Source organism: Xyrauchen texanus, chromosome 33, assembly GCF_025860055.1.
Source record: "Xyrauchen texanus isolate HMW12.3.18 chromosome 33, RBS_HiC_50CHRs, whole genome shotgun sequence".
Taxonomy (NCBI): domain Eukaryota; kingdom Metazoa; phylum Chordata; class Actinopteri; order Cypriniformes; family Catostomidae; genus Xyrauchen; species Xyrauchen texanus.
In genome coordinates this window covers 12,784,099-12,799,700 of record NC_068308.1, presented here as the reverse complement: position 1 = coordinate 12,799,700, position 15,602 = coordinate 12,784,099, and the positions used below count along the sequence as shown (strand labels likewise).

At 42.2% G+C, this 15,602-nt stretch overlaps 1 protein-coding gene across 1 annotated transcript in view; it reads right to left on the bottom strand.

The window, feature by feature from the left end:
• Positions 1-2,540: 2,540 nt before the first annotated feature.
• LOC127627244 (WD repeat-containing protein 49) overlaps positions 2,541-15,602 on the bottom strand; it is a 38,286-nt gene continuing 25,224 nt past the window's right edge. The window contains exons 15-18 of the mRNA XM_052103585.1: positions 13,097-13,245; positions 3,830-3,942; positions 3,608-3,715; positions 2,541-2,675 (exon numbers count right to left, since the gene is read on the bottom strand). Of these exons, the coding sequence (XP_051959545.1) occupies positions 2,541-2,675; positions 3,608-3,715; positions 3,830-3,942; positions 13,097-13,245 (505 nt within the window). The remainder of the gene's footprint in view (positions 2,676-3,607; positions 3,716-3,829; positions 3,943-13,096; positions 13,246-15,602) is intronic.

Sequence of the window (15,602 nt, the reverse complement as noted above, 5' to 3'; positions counted from 1 at the left end):
GATCGGAAAGGTTATTGGCTGCACCTGAGCAAGTTTGTAATGGTTTCTCTTTGGGGGCTAATCACTTATCTAAACCAAGTATTTTACTAATTAATTTGTAATAACCGTTCTAGACCAGCAGCGGCTACTTTGAAAAAGTCTTCCATTTGTGTTATTTCAACACTTTGACTTTACTTTTATTTTAAAATAAGAAAAGTAGCAATAATAAAGAATAGTAGGTGTGCAAATCCATGACCAAAGGATCCTGGCGGGATTACAAATGGAATGTATACAGTTAAACATATTTTGCATTCTTCGTACTCAAAATATACGTTTCTTCATATCAGACAAATACATTTCTTCCTGAGAAGGAGTTTTTGCATTCCCAGACGAGAGCTTTAGTGAGCCTTCATGTTTTAACATCATGCTTCTTATTATGAGAAATTTGTATGTACAGTTGTCCAGCTCTTTGTCACCGGATAGATGGAACAACTAATAAATCACAGCACAGAGTTCAGCTCATGTTTGGATGATGAATGTTCCACTCGCTGAGCGCCAAAGGACAAGAGGTGCAGGTGTGTGGAGAATTGCAAAGTATTGTTAATTGTAGAAGATATTTCATGACCCATTATGTATGAATTTATATGGCACTAGCGGAAACATTGTGTTAAAACGCTGTTTTATGGACTATCATTTTTCAACTTATACCAAAATAGCATATATTATGGCTGCCTGTGCTTCCATTAATTTTTTGAATTTTGCATGGTTAAAAAGTTTCCAGAGAAGTATATACTGTATTTTGGATGAGTTTTGGTAGGAGTGGTCACATGTCACTTTGTACATGGTTTCTGACTCTGTGGTGATGCAGTGGACATTCCTCGGGCTGCTAAATGTTCTTTTAGCGAGTACAATCATAGGCTGGTAATTGGTATGTATGGACATTCTGAGGCCACAGAGCTGGAGATGCATTGAGCTGCTTACAGTTCTCACATGGAGTTCCTTACCACTGTGTTTGTGATCAATATGCTTCTATACAGTAACTTTCAGTTCAATTCAAGGTGACATAGTTTACACAAAAGGCAATAAGGCATAAATCAGCTTATTGCGGATCTGATAACGCAATTAAACTGCATTTACATGACTTGAGTGAAATCAGGGTAATGGACAAAAATCGATGTGTGATGATCAGATTTAGCTACTGTTGCTAATGTTTAATGTTGAATTTGATGCAGAATTATTATAAATGTATTGTATAATGAATATTAATAACATGAATCTTTGCATCTTCTGAAGAAAAATGTATTTTCTCATGCACAACTCGCCTCACAGTGCTATGGTGTTGCAGATAGTTTATATACTGTTGCTAAGGTGTTCTAATGAATAATTAATATTATAAGGGTGTAGACTTATAAATGTATAATAAATATTAATACGATGAATTTTAGAGTGGTAAAGACGTTGGCTACCAACCCTGGAGTTCACTAGTTCGAATTCCAGGGTGTGCTGAGTGACTCCAGTCAGGTCTCCTAAGCAACCAAATTGGCCCGGTTGCTAGGGAGTGTAGTCACATGGGGTAACCTCCTCCTGGTGGCTATAATGTGGTTTGTTCTCGGTGGGGTGCATGGTGAGTTGTGTGTGAAGGCGTAAAGCCTACACACACGCAATGTGTCCATGGCAACAGGCTCAACAAGCAATGTGATAAGATTTGCAGGTTGACGGTATCAGACGCGGAGACAGCAGGGAGTCACTACGTGACAATGAGGACTTAAAAGCGCATTGAGAATTGGGCATTCTAAATTGGGTGAAAACATTTCTTAAGGTTTTCTTATTGACTTTTGAAGCATTGTTATGTGGTTTCTAGGGTTTTAAAGGTGGTTGCTTGTTTTTAGCCTACTGGCCCTAGATACAGGAAGCCCACCCCCAAGTCTCTATGATATTCTGGTCCTTCAATGTTAGTCTACTGGCCCTAGATACAGGAAGCCCACCCCCAAGTCTCTATGATATTCTGGTTCTTCAATGTTAGTCTACTGGCCCTAGATACAGGAAGCCCACCCCCAAGTCTCTATGATATTCTGGTTCTTCAATGTTAGTCTACAGTATTTTTTGACTGCTATTTCCCTTTATTTTTCATCAGTCAAGCAAACATCCTAAGTCTGATTGCTTAGAAAAGTAACAGTATATCATTCATTAACATAGCAAAAACAGCGTGGGACGAGTGAGCCGCACAATAGTAATAGTGATGCTGGCATTAGAAAGCATCACTGATAAAATTACAGTCATTTGAAACTAAAAAATTCAAATGTAAAATCAATGACAGCATACACAGGTTTTCGAAGCAAAATAATTGTCGATCTATATTTTAATGTAAAGAAATATTGCGTATGTACACATTGATGGTGCAAAACAAAGCTAATGTGGTCATGTCAATGAAGCCACATGGTACAAAAGCAATGACTACTCTACAGTTAAAGGAAGAGGACATATATTTCTGGACAAGACAATGAAAATGTGTGAATCTGTGAAGAAAAAGAAAAAAACATCACCTCCATTATACCAACTGTCTACTCCAGTGTATCAAAATGCACAGGACCTTCAGATGACAATATGTGAGAGCTTAATTCTGTTTGTCTGGAGGAGAGCTGAAATTTTTTCAGTATCCAGGGCTCCAAAGGTAAATCCACAGGCTCACTGATCTCCTAGAAGTAATTCAAAATAAAAGAATTTTATTTTTAATTATAGTAAAAGTTTTTACATGCTTGTTGTAAGCCTTTATGTGTTTCTTCTTATAGTATAAAACATTGCCAAAATACTTCTTATCCACAGCATTTAAACTAGTTGAAGATTTGGAATATTTTGCGTCTTGTCCTTTTTAAAGCTCTTTATCCACTGTGGTTGAGACACGCAAAATGTGTCCAACTTTTGTGATGTGGTTGCCATAATAATGCCTCTCTCCTCTAAAAGTGCCATGACAGTCAGTAGCCAATCCTGGCACACGCCAATGCATCTGCACTTTTTCTCCCACTACCACCATCAATCCCACAGTGATTTACTTTGCATTTTTCATTTCATTTCTGGCCCAGCCGTTCATTTGAGAGTTTTACAGAGAAAAAAACATTTGAGCCTGCTTATTCCACCTCACCAAGAGCTTCAGTGGCCAAGCAAAACTCTAGTGCGTGGCAACAAACATACAACAAACCCTGGATGCAAAAGCCTGGTGCTGTTCTCATAACACAAAAGATGAGTTAAAAATAAAAGGGTGTTGTCTTTGTTTTCGTCCTCTGCTGGTTTTGTGGACCCTTCTATAATCAGTGCTATGCACATGTGTCATTTAGCCACAGTGTTCATGTGATTCTTATGACTTTAGCACACTAAAACATTAGAGATATTTCAAAGTATCACTATATTTTGGGTCTATGATTAAGTAAAGCAGGAAGGTCAGCTCCAATGAAGAGAAACAAGATATAAGCAAGTAAAAGAACGGAATATATCACATTTTTGAATCACATGAATTGCAATAATATCATATCGCAAACCAGTTCTCTGCTGATTCCCTGCTGATAATATCATATTTCACCAGGTCCCTGCTGATTCCAATCCCTGCTATGCATCTGAGAAAAGACTGACTAACCGGCAACTCAAGGGCCCGAAATGGTGTGACCTCCCCAAAGCAAAAGAGCTTCTTGCGGTCAATACCTCGTCGTCTGCTTTGTACAGTGGCTTCATGTCCTTGTCCAAACTGAGAAATGCATTGAAAGAATACACTAAGAAATCGCAACATTAAACAGACCATGATGTTTCAATTAAAATGACTTGAAATTTCAAGACCGGTTCATGTAATTTCTTGACCAACCTTACTGTATTTGGGCAGTTGGAACTTTTCAAAGGAGCTATGGTGTCCAGATGTGCTCTCCTGGTGTGGAGTTTGTAGAGTCAAATGACTCATCTGTTGGTCTAGAGCTAATTCTGAAATGAAAAACAGAACTCTAATAAAAACTTATCATTTTCAGTATTTACAGAACTGTATATCTGAATTTTATAACTTAAAGAAAACATGAAACGATAGGACCCATTTTATATTAGGTGGCCTTAACTACTATGTACTTAACCATTTGATATAATGTACTTATTATGTACATACATGTTGTTGCATTGTAATTACATTTGCAGTTACACTGTTAACTTTACCCCTAACCCAAAGCTCCATACAATTTCTGTGTTTTCTGCTTGTCTACCATTTCTTTTTCTTAAAGGGGTCATGTCAAGAGGAATACAATTTTCTTTGGTATTTTGACATGTAAGAAGTCATTCTACTATAAATCATAATGTAAATTTCAGAACTCAAACTTAATCCTCAATGCAATAAAAGTATTTATTGAAACCAAGCAACAAAAACGCATTGTCTTCTACTTCCGCAATTTCCCTACGTAACAAGGGGGCTCATTAATTACTGTCCGACTCTACAGTCAATGCCAACTTTACATTATCGCACCGTTGGCCCCGCCCACTGGAGCTTCAGTTCATAAACAGTGGAGATGATAATGGACTTTAGGAGGAACACCCCAAAATTAACCCTTCTCACCATTCTAAACAGCACTGTGGCAGCAGTGGAGTCATTCAGGTTCCTGAGCACTACCATCTCACAAGACCTGAAGTGGGAGACCCACATTGACTAAAAAAAGGCCCAGCAGAGGTTGTACATCCTTTGCCATTTGAGGAAGTTCAACCTGCCACAGGTGCTGCTGATACAGTTCTACTCAGCACTCATTGAGTCTGTCCTCTGCACTTCAATAACTGTCTGGTTTGGTTTAGCTATGAAATCAGACATCAGAAGACTACAAAGGACAGTTTAGACTGCTGAGAGGATTACTGGTTGCCCCCTGCCCTCCCTTCAAGAACTGTACACTTCCAGAGTGAGGAAAAAGGCTGGAAAAATCACTCTGGACCCCACTCACCTAGCCCACTACCTTTTTGAACAATTGCTTCTGGACGATGATACAGAGCTCTGAGCACCAGAACTGTCAGGCACAAAAACAGTTTTTTCCCTCAGGCTATCCATCTGAACAATTTTTTTCAAACTGCCCCATTGAGCAATAATTATGTGCAATACACAGCTTAGTCTATTTAAATTCATCCAACATGTCCTACCTCTTCTGCTATTACATTCCCTTGCACATCTGTATATACTAGATTTGTATTTGTACATACGTGTATAAATATAGTTTTTTTCTTATTGTGTATTTCTAGATATACTTATATTTTCTATTCACTTTTTATTTTTATAAAAAAAAAAAAAATGTTATCTATGAATTTTACTAAAAGCTTTTGTCACCAAGACAAATTCCTTGTATGTGTAAACATACTTGGCAATAAATGTCAGGATCTGGGTTGTTTCTCTCTCACTACACACACTCATTCACACACTCATCTCACTCACACATCAGCACACACACACTTACATGGTTGCACTCTGACATCACCTGTTGATCATCTCAATCAGCGCTCGCGCTGATTTGCAGTGACACCTGTTTCTAGTCTTGTCTGATTACTCTGTCTACTTCTGGTGTTTGCTCTCTCTGTTCTGTGTCGGATTATTGTGTGTGTTACGCTTTGTGTAATGCTCTCTCATCTGTCAGCAGTTACTCACCACGTCTTGTCATGTGTAGCTGCGCTCGTCTTAGTGTATCCTGTTACCTGCTGTGGTGAGTTTCTACAAGGCTTACTCTGCTCAAGCTACTTTCTACAAGGACCAGTACCTTCTGTTCGAGTGAACTTTCTGCTCCACGTTTCCTCTCCTGACAAGTACCCTCTGTGTAGCTGTCTTCCCGGAGAGCATCATTTGAGTTCCAGTTCTGTGTTATCCACTACAGACTTCCTTTGTTGTTGATCATTAAAGACTTTGATTTGAGTTACCTTTTGCATTTGGATCCTTTTGTTGCACTCTGACAGAATAATCCGACCAAGGATGGATCCAGCAGAGGAGGAATCGTTTTTCTCTGCGGTAAAGATTCAAGGAGCTATGCTGGGTCGACACGAGGAGGAATTATCTGCTGCCAAACATGCGGTGGAGAGTTTGGTTGCACAGGTGAATGATTTATCTGCTCGTCTTCTCCATGTGCACCAGGAGTCACCAGCAGTTCAGAGTCGTCCTTCTCCTCCAGAACCTCGTGTGAACAATCCCCATGTTATGCCGGTGAGTCGACTGAGTGTCGAGCCTTTTTGACTCAGTGTGAGGTGGTGTTTTCCCTGCAACCACAGACTTACGCAAGTGATTGCGCCCGTATCGCCTTTGTGATTTCGTTACTGATTGGGCGTGCGCGTGAGTGGGGAACCTCCGCTTGGGAAGCAGGGACACCCTACTGCAGTCGTTTTGATCTCTTTAAGGAGGAGATGATTAAGGTCTTCGACCAGTCTGTTTTTGGTCGCGAGGCTTCACGTCTTCTGACCACCATTCATCAGGGGAGAAGAACTGCAGCCGATTTCGCCATTGAATTTCGCACCCTGTCCACCACATGCGAGTGGAATGAGCCTGCCTTGGTTGCTCGTTTCCTGGAGGGTCTGAATGTTAATTTGAAGGAGGAGATTTATGCTCGTGGTTCACCTGATCAACTCGACCAACTGATAGAGCTGGCGATTCGTCTTGACAAGTGCTTTGAGCAACGGCGACGTGTTCGAGCAATCTCCGCTACACCTAGTGAGCCATCTACTTCCGCTGCTTCCAGACCAGACCCTGAGCCCATGCAGTTGGGTAGCATTCGCCTCCAGGCTGAAGAGAAACAACGTCGCATATCCAACAGACTGTGTCTTTACTGCGGCATGGCTGGCCACTTTGCCGCTTCATGTCCGTTAAAAGCCAGAGCTCGCCAGTAGACTGAGGAGTACTGGCGAGCGCTACTGTGATGTCCTCTCCATCCAAGTCCCGCACCATCCTGCCCGCGGTTCTTCGTTGGGCTGGTTCTACTGTTTCATGTTCCGCACTAATCGATTCAGGGGCTGAAGGGAATTTTATTGATGAGAAATGGTCTCGGGAACAAATAACGTACCCTCTGGGGCACGAGGCGGTCTGACAACGTGTGAAAGAGCCCTCTTTATGGTCTGTTCGACTCCCCAGACGACAGCTCCGACCACGCAGTGTTGGGGAACAATAACCTCCTTGGTCGAAGCCTCCACTGAAGAACCGAACTGCCGCGAGAGAGCATCGGGTTTAAGGTTCTTGGAACCTGGTCTAAACGAGATCGAGAAGTCATAACGACCAAAAAATAACGCCCAGCGGGCCTGACGAGCATTAAGTCTCCTGTCCGGTGAGTCTAGTTATCTCTGGAAACCAGTTTTCCTATACCCCCATTGTGTTAGGACATCCCTGGCTAGTCCAACATAACCCTCATATTGACTGGGTCAAGAATACAATGTTGTCTTGGAGTCTTTCATGTCATGTAAATTGTTTAGTTTCTGCTATTCCTGTGGTTTCTTCTGTTGCTGTGTTTCAGGAGGAGCCTGGAGATCTGTCTGGAGTCCCGGAGGTGTTCCACGATTTGCGAGCGGTTTTCAGCCGCTCCCGGGCCGTTTCCTTACCGCCTCACCGCCCTTACGATTGTAGCATTGATCTCCATCCTGGCACCACGCCACCCCGCGGTAGATTATATTCTCTCTCTGCGCCCGAATGGGAGGCTCTAGAAAGATACCTCTCCGAGTCACTTGACGCTGGGATTATTGTCCCGTCCTCCTCACCTGCCGGTGCTGGGTTCTTCTTTGTGAAGAAGGATGGCTCGTTGCGTCCCTGCATTGATTATCGGGGGCTGAACGACATAATGGTCAAGAATCGTTACCCCTTGCCCCTTATGTCGCCGGCTTTCGAAATCTTGCAGGGCTAAAAGTCTTCACAAAGCTGGATCTACGTAACGCATACCATCTCGTTCAGTATTAAGCAGGGAGACGAATGGAAGACCGCTTTTAACACCCCTATTGGTCACTTTGAATACCGCGTTCTTCCTTTCGGGCTGGTCAATGCTCCCGCTGTATTCCAGGCGTTAGTCAACGACGCCTTGCGAGACATGTTAAATGTCTTTGTGTTCGCTTATCTAGACGACATCCTCATTTTCTCACCCTCTCTCGAAGTACACATCCAACACGTTCAGCGAAGTCTTACAACGACTACTCGAGAACCGCCTTTTGTCAAGTCAGAGAAATGTGAATTTCATTCTCGATCGGTCACGTTCCTGGGTTCGGTGGTCTCTGCTGAGGGTATCAGCATGGATCCCAGAAGGTGCGGGCGGTTCTCGATTGGCCTATTCCGATTCTCGTGTTGCTCTCCAGCGGTTTTGGGATTCGCTAACTTTTACAGACAATTTATTCGTAATTTTAGTCAAGTCGCGGCCCCTCTGTCTGCTCTCACCTCGACCAAGTCTCGATTCGTTTGGTCTGAGGTGACGCAAGATGCATTCGATCGACTCAAGAGGTTGTTCACCTCCGCGCCCATTTTAGTCACTCCAGATCCTGAGAGACAATTTATAGTCGAGGTCGATGCCTCCGATGTTGGGGTGGGGGCTATTTTGTCACGGCGATCTTCTCTTGATGACAAGGTTCATCCGTGCGCCTTCTTTTCCCAAGGTCTTTCGCCGGCTGAGTGCAATTATGACGTGGGTAATCGGGAGCTTTTGGCGATTCGGTTAGCTCTGGGGGAATGGCGGCACTGGTTGGAGGGAGCCAGTGTTCCATTTATTGTTTGGACTGACCACCGGAACCTCGAATACATCCGTTCCGCCAGGAGACTTAATGCTCGTCAGGCCCGCTGGGCGTTATTTTTTGGTCGTTATGACTTCTCGATCTCGTTTAGACCAGGTTCCAAGAACCTTAAACCCGATGCTCTCTCGCGGCAGTTCGGTTCTTCAGTGGAGGCTTCGACCAAGGAGGTTATTGTTCCCCAACACTGCGTGGTCGGAGCTGTCGTCTGGGGAGTCGAACAGGCCGTAAAGAGGGCTCTTTCACACGTTGTCAGACCGCCTCGTGCCCCAGAGGGTAAGTTATTTGTTCCCGAGACCGCTCGTTCAGCCGCTTCTCCAGTGGGGTCATGCCTCTAAATTAGTCGCAAGATCCCGGTGTTAGGGGTACCTTGGCCGCTATTCGCCAGAGATTTTGGTGGCCCACTAGAGAACGTGACATTCGTCGGTTCAGAAGGCCGTGTCCTGTCTGCGCTCAGACAAAATCAGGCAACTCTCTGCCTGCTGGCCTTCTCAGACCACTTCCCATTCCGTCACGCCCATGGTCGCACATTGCTTTAGATTTCGTTACCGGTCTCCCGTCATCCGCCGGCAACACGGTTATTCTCACTGTGGTCGACCGTTTTTCTAAAGCAGCTCATTTCATTCCTCTTCCTAAACTACCGTCCGCTCGTGAGACCGCCCAAGTAATGGTTGATCACGTATTTAAGATTCATGGTCTTCCTTCGGACATTGTTTCTGACAGAGGGCCTCAGTTCGCTTCTCAGTTCTGGAGGGAATTCTGCCGACTGATTGGGGCATCCCCCAGTCTGTCATCAGGATTCCATCCTCAGACTAATGGGCAGGCCGAACGAACAAATCAGATTCTCGGAAGCATGTTGCGCAGCTTGACTTCACAGAGCCCTGCCTCTTGGTGCGATCAGATGTCCTGGGCTGAATACGCCCATAATTCTCTGCCGTCGTCCGCTAATGGGTTGTCCCCATTTGAGAGCTGTCTCGGTTACCAACCTCCACTTTTTACATCACAAGACTCTGAGACTTCCGTGCCTTCCGTACAGGCCCATATTCAAAGGTGCAAGCGTACTTGGAGGAGAGTGAGATCGGCTTTATGTCGCACTAGAGCACGAACTTGTAGAGCTGCGAATCGTCGTCGGTTTAAAGCCCCTAGATACGTATGTGGGCAGAAGGTGTGGCTTTCCACTCAAGATCTACCTACACACGAGGTCTCACGTAAGATTATTGTGTGTGTTACGCTTTGTGAAATGCTCTCTCATCTGTCAGCAGTTACTCACCACGTCTTGTCATGTGTAGCTGCGCTCGTCTTAGTGTATCCTATTACCTGCTGTGGTGAGGTTCTACAAGGCCTACTCTGCTCAAGCTACTTTCTACAAGGACCAGTACCTTCTGTTCGAGTGAACTTTCTGCTCCACGTTTCCTCTCCTGACAAGTACCCTCTGTGTAGCTGTCTTCCTGGAGAGCATCATTTGAGTTCCAGTTCTGTGTTATCCACTACAGACTTCCTTTGTTGTTGATCATTAAAGACTTTGATTTGAGTTACCTTTTGCATTTGGATCCTTTTGTTGCACTCTGACAATAAAGCTCATTCATATTCTGATTCTAAACTGAGAGAGAGAAAGATGGACAGATAACTATTCCTGAACACCAAAGGGGACCCATCTGGACGATTTTGAATTATTTTTGTATATAAACTTACATACACTACACAGACATCATTGACCATTGTCATGAATCTCGTGCTGCTTTTAAAAGATGTTGTGTCAAGTATTTGAAAAGGAGACCCCATTCTGTTTCATTCAGCTGCTCTGCCTCTTGCTGTTTTGAGCACAAATGCATCCTGGATGAGTTCTTGTACTATCTGTGATATTTTTAATTGTTATTATATGTAAACATGCACTAGATGGACGTCTTTGACCGTTTTGATGCGTTTCCAGTGATGTGCTCCTCGGTGCAGAATGATACTGTGTGTGTCTTGTTTCACTGTGCTTTGGACTATGTATGTGCGTTTCTTCGGCTCATATCAGCGTGGATTGCTTGTGAACCAGTCATAATATGATTCAAGCTTTGCAAATATACAGTTATTGAAGGATGGGGCAGTTAAAAATAATATTGGACTCGATCGCAAAACTGTAAGTAAACAGTTTCATTCATGAATATTTAAAATGTCATGACTGTTTGATTGTTTATGGTGCTGCTGTTCTTTAGTGAACAGTTTAATATATTCTGATGCAATTTTTTGGATGTGCATTATATGTAAACCCTGAAATTTAACTTTATAACATTGTGGAGCATTGTGGAGGGCCTAAATTATGTTACTAAATGCCTGTTTTGGTGCAGAAAACAAAAAAACTTTACTAACATTATCAGTGGACCTCAGGGAAGATAATACAATTATTTAAATATAGAGTATGTCATGACCTCTTTAAGAATAACCTGAATTATGCACAATGAGACTAGAGACGGTTACTTTATAGGCAAAGTAAACAGGGTCCATTTTGATTTCAGGTTTATGCATTTCTGATCATTTAGAGGCAAAGGAAAATCAGTAGAAAAACACTGATAATCAATGCCATAAGGATATACTGAAGGAAGTCTGAGAATCAGCAGACATGTACTGTAACTCTCACTCAAACGAGTGTCTAGACAGCTGCAGGAACCAAATAACACACCCAGCTCAGTCGGGAGGCTCAGTTAATCGCTTGTTTTGGCATGACGGTGACTTAGGGCAGCCTGGGAGCTGGAAGTGAGGGACGTGAGTACAACAAACAGCCAGATCATGTCTGCCTGCACTTAACACTCAACTTCACAGTCACTTTGGAGCAGTCGGTGGGTCAACAGGATCATTAATTTTCAAGTAATGGCACTATGACTGCTAAATAGCAGGACAACCTCAAAGAACGTTGGAGGGTTTAGTTAAATGAGAAGTGAACAAGAACAAAGTTCAAAGTTGTTTTTAACTAGAGTGCACATGTATGTTGTTTGTGGTACAGACTAGTTACAACTTTAATAGTGCAGTGTAAATATATAGCCAGTCATTAAAGGAATATGAAATGAAAATTCTGACGTTATTTACTCGCCCTCATGCATTTCCAAGCCCACATTTTTTTCTTCCTCCTTTCTTCCATGGAACACAAAAGGAGAAATTTTGAAGAACTGTAATAATTGCTTTTTTGCACGCAATTATAAATGAATAGGGACTGAGGATGAAAAAAGGATGCAAAAACACCATAAAAGTATCATAAAGGGCGTACATTGGACTAGTGCGTGATATTCAAAGTCTTTGATAAGTGAACGAATCAGGAGACCTGGATCAGTGGATTAATTGAAAAGATCCAACTCAAAAGAACGTTGTGTTTTCAAATCGATCATTGCTACTTCTCATGAATGCACCAAGTAGAACTAGGGTAGATCTCAAGATTTTCAGTGAATAATGACATATATAAGTCAATAAAAGTCTGACACAAAGCTACTGTATGGCTTAAAGGAATAGTTGACCTCAACATGAAAATTTGGGAACACTTTATTTACTATAGTAATACATTTACATTTACATTTATGCATTTGGCAGACGCGTTTATCCAAAGCGACTTACAGTGCACTTATTACAGGGACAATCCCTCCGGAGCAACCTGGATTAAGTGTCTTGCTCAAGGACACAATGGTGGTGGCTGTGGTGATCGAACCAGCGACCTTCTGATTACCAGTTATTTGCTTTAGTCCACTACGCCACCACCACTCCACAGTCAATTATGCGTAATTACAAGCAACTAACCCTAAACCAAACCCTTACGCTAAACCTTCAGTAAGTACATGTTGTTAATTAGAAATAATCAGTAATTACACTGTAAAAAGGTAAAAGTGTAACCGAAAATTCAATTATGATTTACTCTTCCATGGAACACAAAGAATATAGATGGAATGTTAGGGACTGACAGTCTCAGTCCCCATTCACTTTCATTTAATTTTTTTCTTCACATTTTCAAACTTTCTAACATCTCCTTTTGTGTTTCACAGAAGAAAGAATGTCATACTAGTATGATGGTGAGTAAATTATTCATTTTGGGGTAATACAATATAGTGCATGTTGTTTAGATGACTTTAATCATACTGTTATTATGTTTTTTTAAGCTTGAAAGTCCACATTCATTGAAATTGCATGGAAACGAGTGAACAGTTCAATTCTTCAAAATTCTCCTTTTGTGCTTCATGGAGACATGTAAGTTTAAAATTGGAACAAAATGAGGGTGAGTGTGTAATAACCACATTTTTTTTTTTGGATGAACTATTCCTTTAAGTGGCCACAGCAGATATTATAGGAGAGACTGTTCATTGAAACATGGTGTCCTGGTCTCTGTGTGTGTTTGTCAAAGAGTTTTTCTGCCCACCTGTTTGCTGACAATCAACATCAATAATGCTTGTCCCAGTGACCTCCCCTGAGCCTTCACCCCAGCAGATAAAACTCTCAGGGCCTGAACATGATTGGCTGCTCTCTGTCCTCTCCTCCTCTCCTTCTTTGATTAAAGTGGCACATTGTCTGTGGGGGATGTTTATGTATCATCATTAGGCAGCCATAAATGATTAACAAAAGCACACAAATTCCAGATGTTTACTGAATCGATGAGGTCACTGAGGATGTGTCATATCCATGTCATGACATATGGTCACATCATTGTGAAGCATCATGATATTAATCATTAACCAGCAGTAAGTGGTTCAGTGGATAAATTAATGTGTCATTCTGCAAAACAAATGCAAAACGCAGTAACTATGCCAACACTGAAACTGAGCAAAATGGCTTCACAGTTACTTGGTTTTAGTGTGGATTTTGTAGTTACTGAAATTTGCACACTCTCTGAATTTTTTTGTTTTCTCTGAATCTAAGCTTAGTTGAGCCAAACCCATCTGTCACAGGACAGATCACAACATACGTTCATAACTTAGTTTTGACAAAATTTGTACAGTGGTTACAAGGGATGGGAATCGTTAGGAATTTAATGATTCCGGTTCTGATTCCTCTTAATGATTTCGGATGCTTAACGGTTCCACTATTGATTCATTTAGAACTTTTGAGGAAGAAATGTTTGAAAATAAGAAATTATTTTCTTATTGGATTTACAGCCCACAGCAAAACTCATAATGTATATGTTTAAGTAGACATTGTCATCTCATTTAGCAGATGCTTTTATCAAAAGAGATTTACAAATAAGATTAATAAAAGCTCATGTTCAGTAGAAGGAGTTCAAGTACCTCGGGGTCTTGTTCACGAGTGAGGGGACAATGGAGCGGGAGGTTGGCCGGAGAATCGGGGCAGCGGGGGCGGTATTGCACTCGCTCTATCGCACCATTGTCACGAAAAGAGAGCTGAACCGAAAGGCAAAGCTCTCGATCTACCGGTCAATTTTTGTTCCTACCCTCACCTATTGTCATGAAGGCTGGGTCATGACCGAAAGAACTAGGTCGCGAGTACAAGCGGCCGAAATGGGCTTCCTCAGAAGGGTGGCGGGCTTCTCCCTTAGAGATAGGGTGAGGAGCTCAGTCATCCGCGAGGAGCTCGGAGTAGAGCCGCTGCTCCTTTGCATCAAAAGGAGTCAGTTGAGGTGGTTTGGGCATCTGGTAAGGATGCCCCCTGGCCGCCTCCCTAGGGAGGTGTTTCAGGCACGTCCAGCTGGGAGGAGGCCTCGGGGAAGACCCAGGATTAGGTGGAGAGATTACATCTCCACACTGGCCTGGGAATGCCTCGGGGTCCCCCAGTCAGAGCTGGTTAATGTGGCTCAGGATAGGGAAGTTTGGGGGCCCCTGCTGGAGCAGCTGCCCCTGCGACCCGACTTCGGATAAGCGGTTGAAGATGGATGGATGGATGGATTAATAAAAGCAGAAGCAATTAATCTAAGCTTTGCTTCCACACATTAAATTATTTCTCTAGAACAGACCCATTTTACTGCAAACTTTGAAAGTCATTTCAGTAAACTTATAAAAGCTGTTTTATTCTAAATGGAGAGGGTCCACACATGGGGGCTGCCATTTTACAATCACATGACCAGCTGAATGCTACTCACTTAATCTCAGTAACCGTCCAGTTATTTGACAGTTTCACTCATTGATTTAAGTAATCATGGTTGACTGTGAAAACAACCATTCTACAATGGCATCTGAAACTACATTTCTACAATGGCATCTGAAACTATTGATATATAATAATATAAAAACTATTGATTTTAAATGATGCTGCATCCAAGCCGCTAGGTGTCAGTGTAAATCCAAGATGACACAAAGACAAAAGTCACTGAGTGCACCTTTAAATAACTAAAAGTAATCCAGCTGTGGTACTTTCATGTTGTGATATTTGGACAAGCTAACTGGTTATTTAACTAACTGGTTTTATAGTAATTAATTGGCAATTTTTACTGGAATACAATTTTAAAGTAAACTTTCAATCTTTGTGTATAATTCAGATTTTAGTCTGAATATGTGTGATAGATTCTGCACAATGCAGGTCTCCACAGATTGAGCCAGTCAGCTGATGTAGGGAAGGAACACTGAGGAGAGATTCCTCACCATGACCAGACACTTTGACAAATGTTTTGTTTCCCCTGCCTTTCAGTAACTATTAGAAACTTTCACACAATTCCAGAAACAACAACCATACAAAAGATAAAATATATGGTTTCTCTGGAACTGTCTACCCTTCAACACGCAGCAGCTGCTTCAGCCATATGCTTGGGTTTAACAGCAGTTAAATCTGACCATCGAAACATTCTCTCTGTTGGTTTATTTGTTAAAGCCTCCCAGTGGGTTTATCGCCAAGTCAGCCCTGCCAAATTTGGAGATTGATTAAATATTCCACAGTCACTCCAGCCACTAGGATTACATCTGGCCCAGAATATGAGCTTC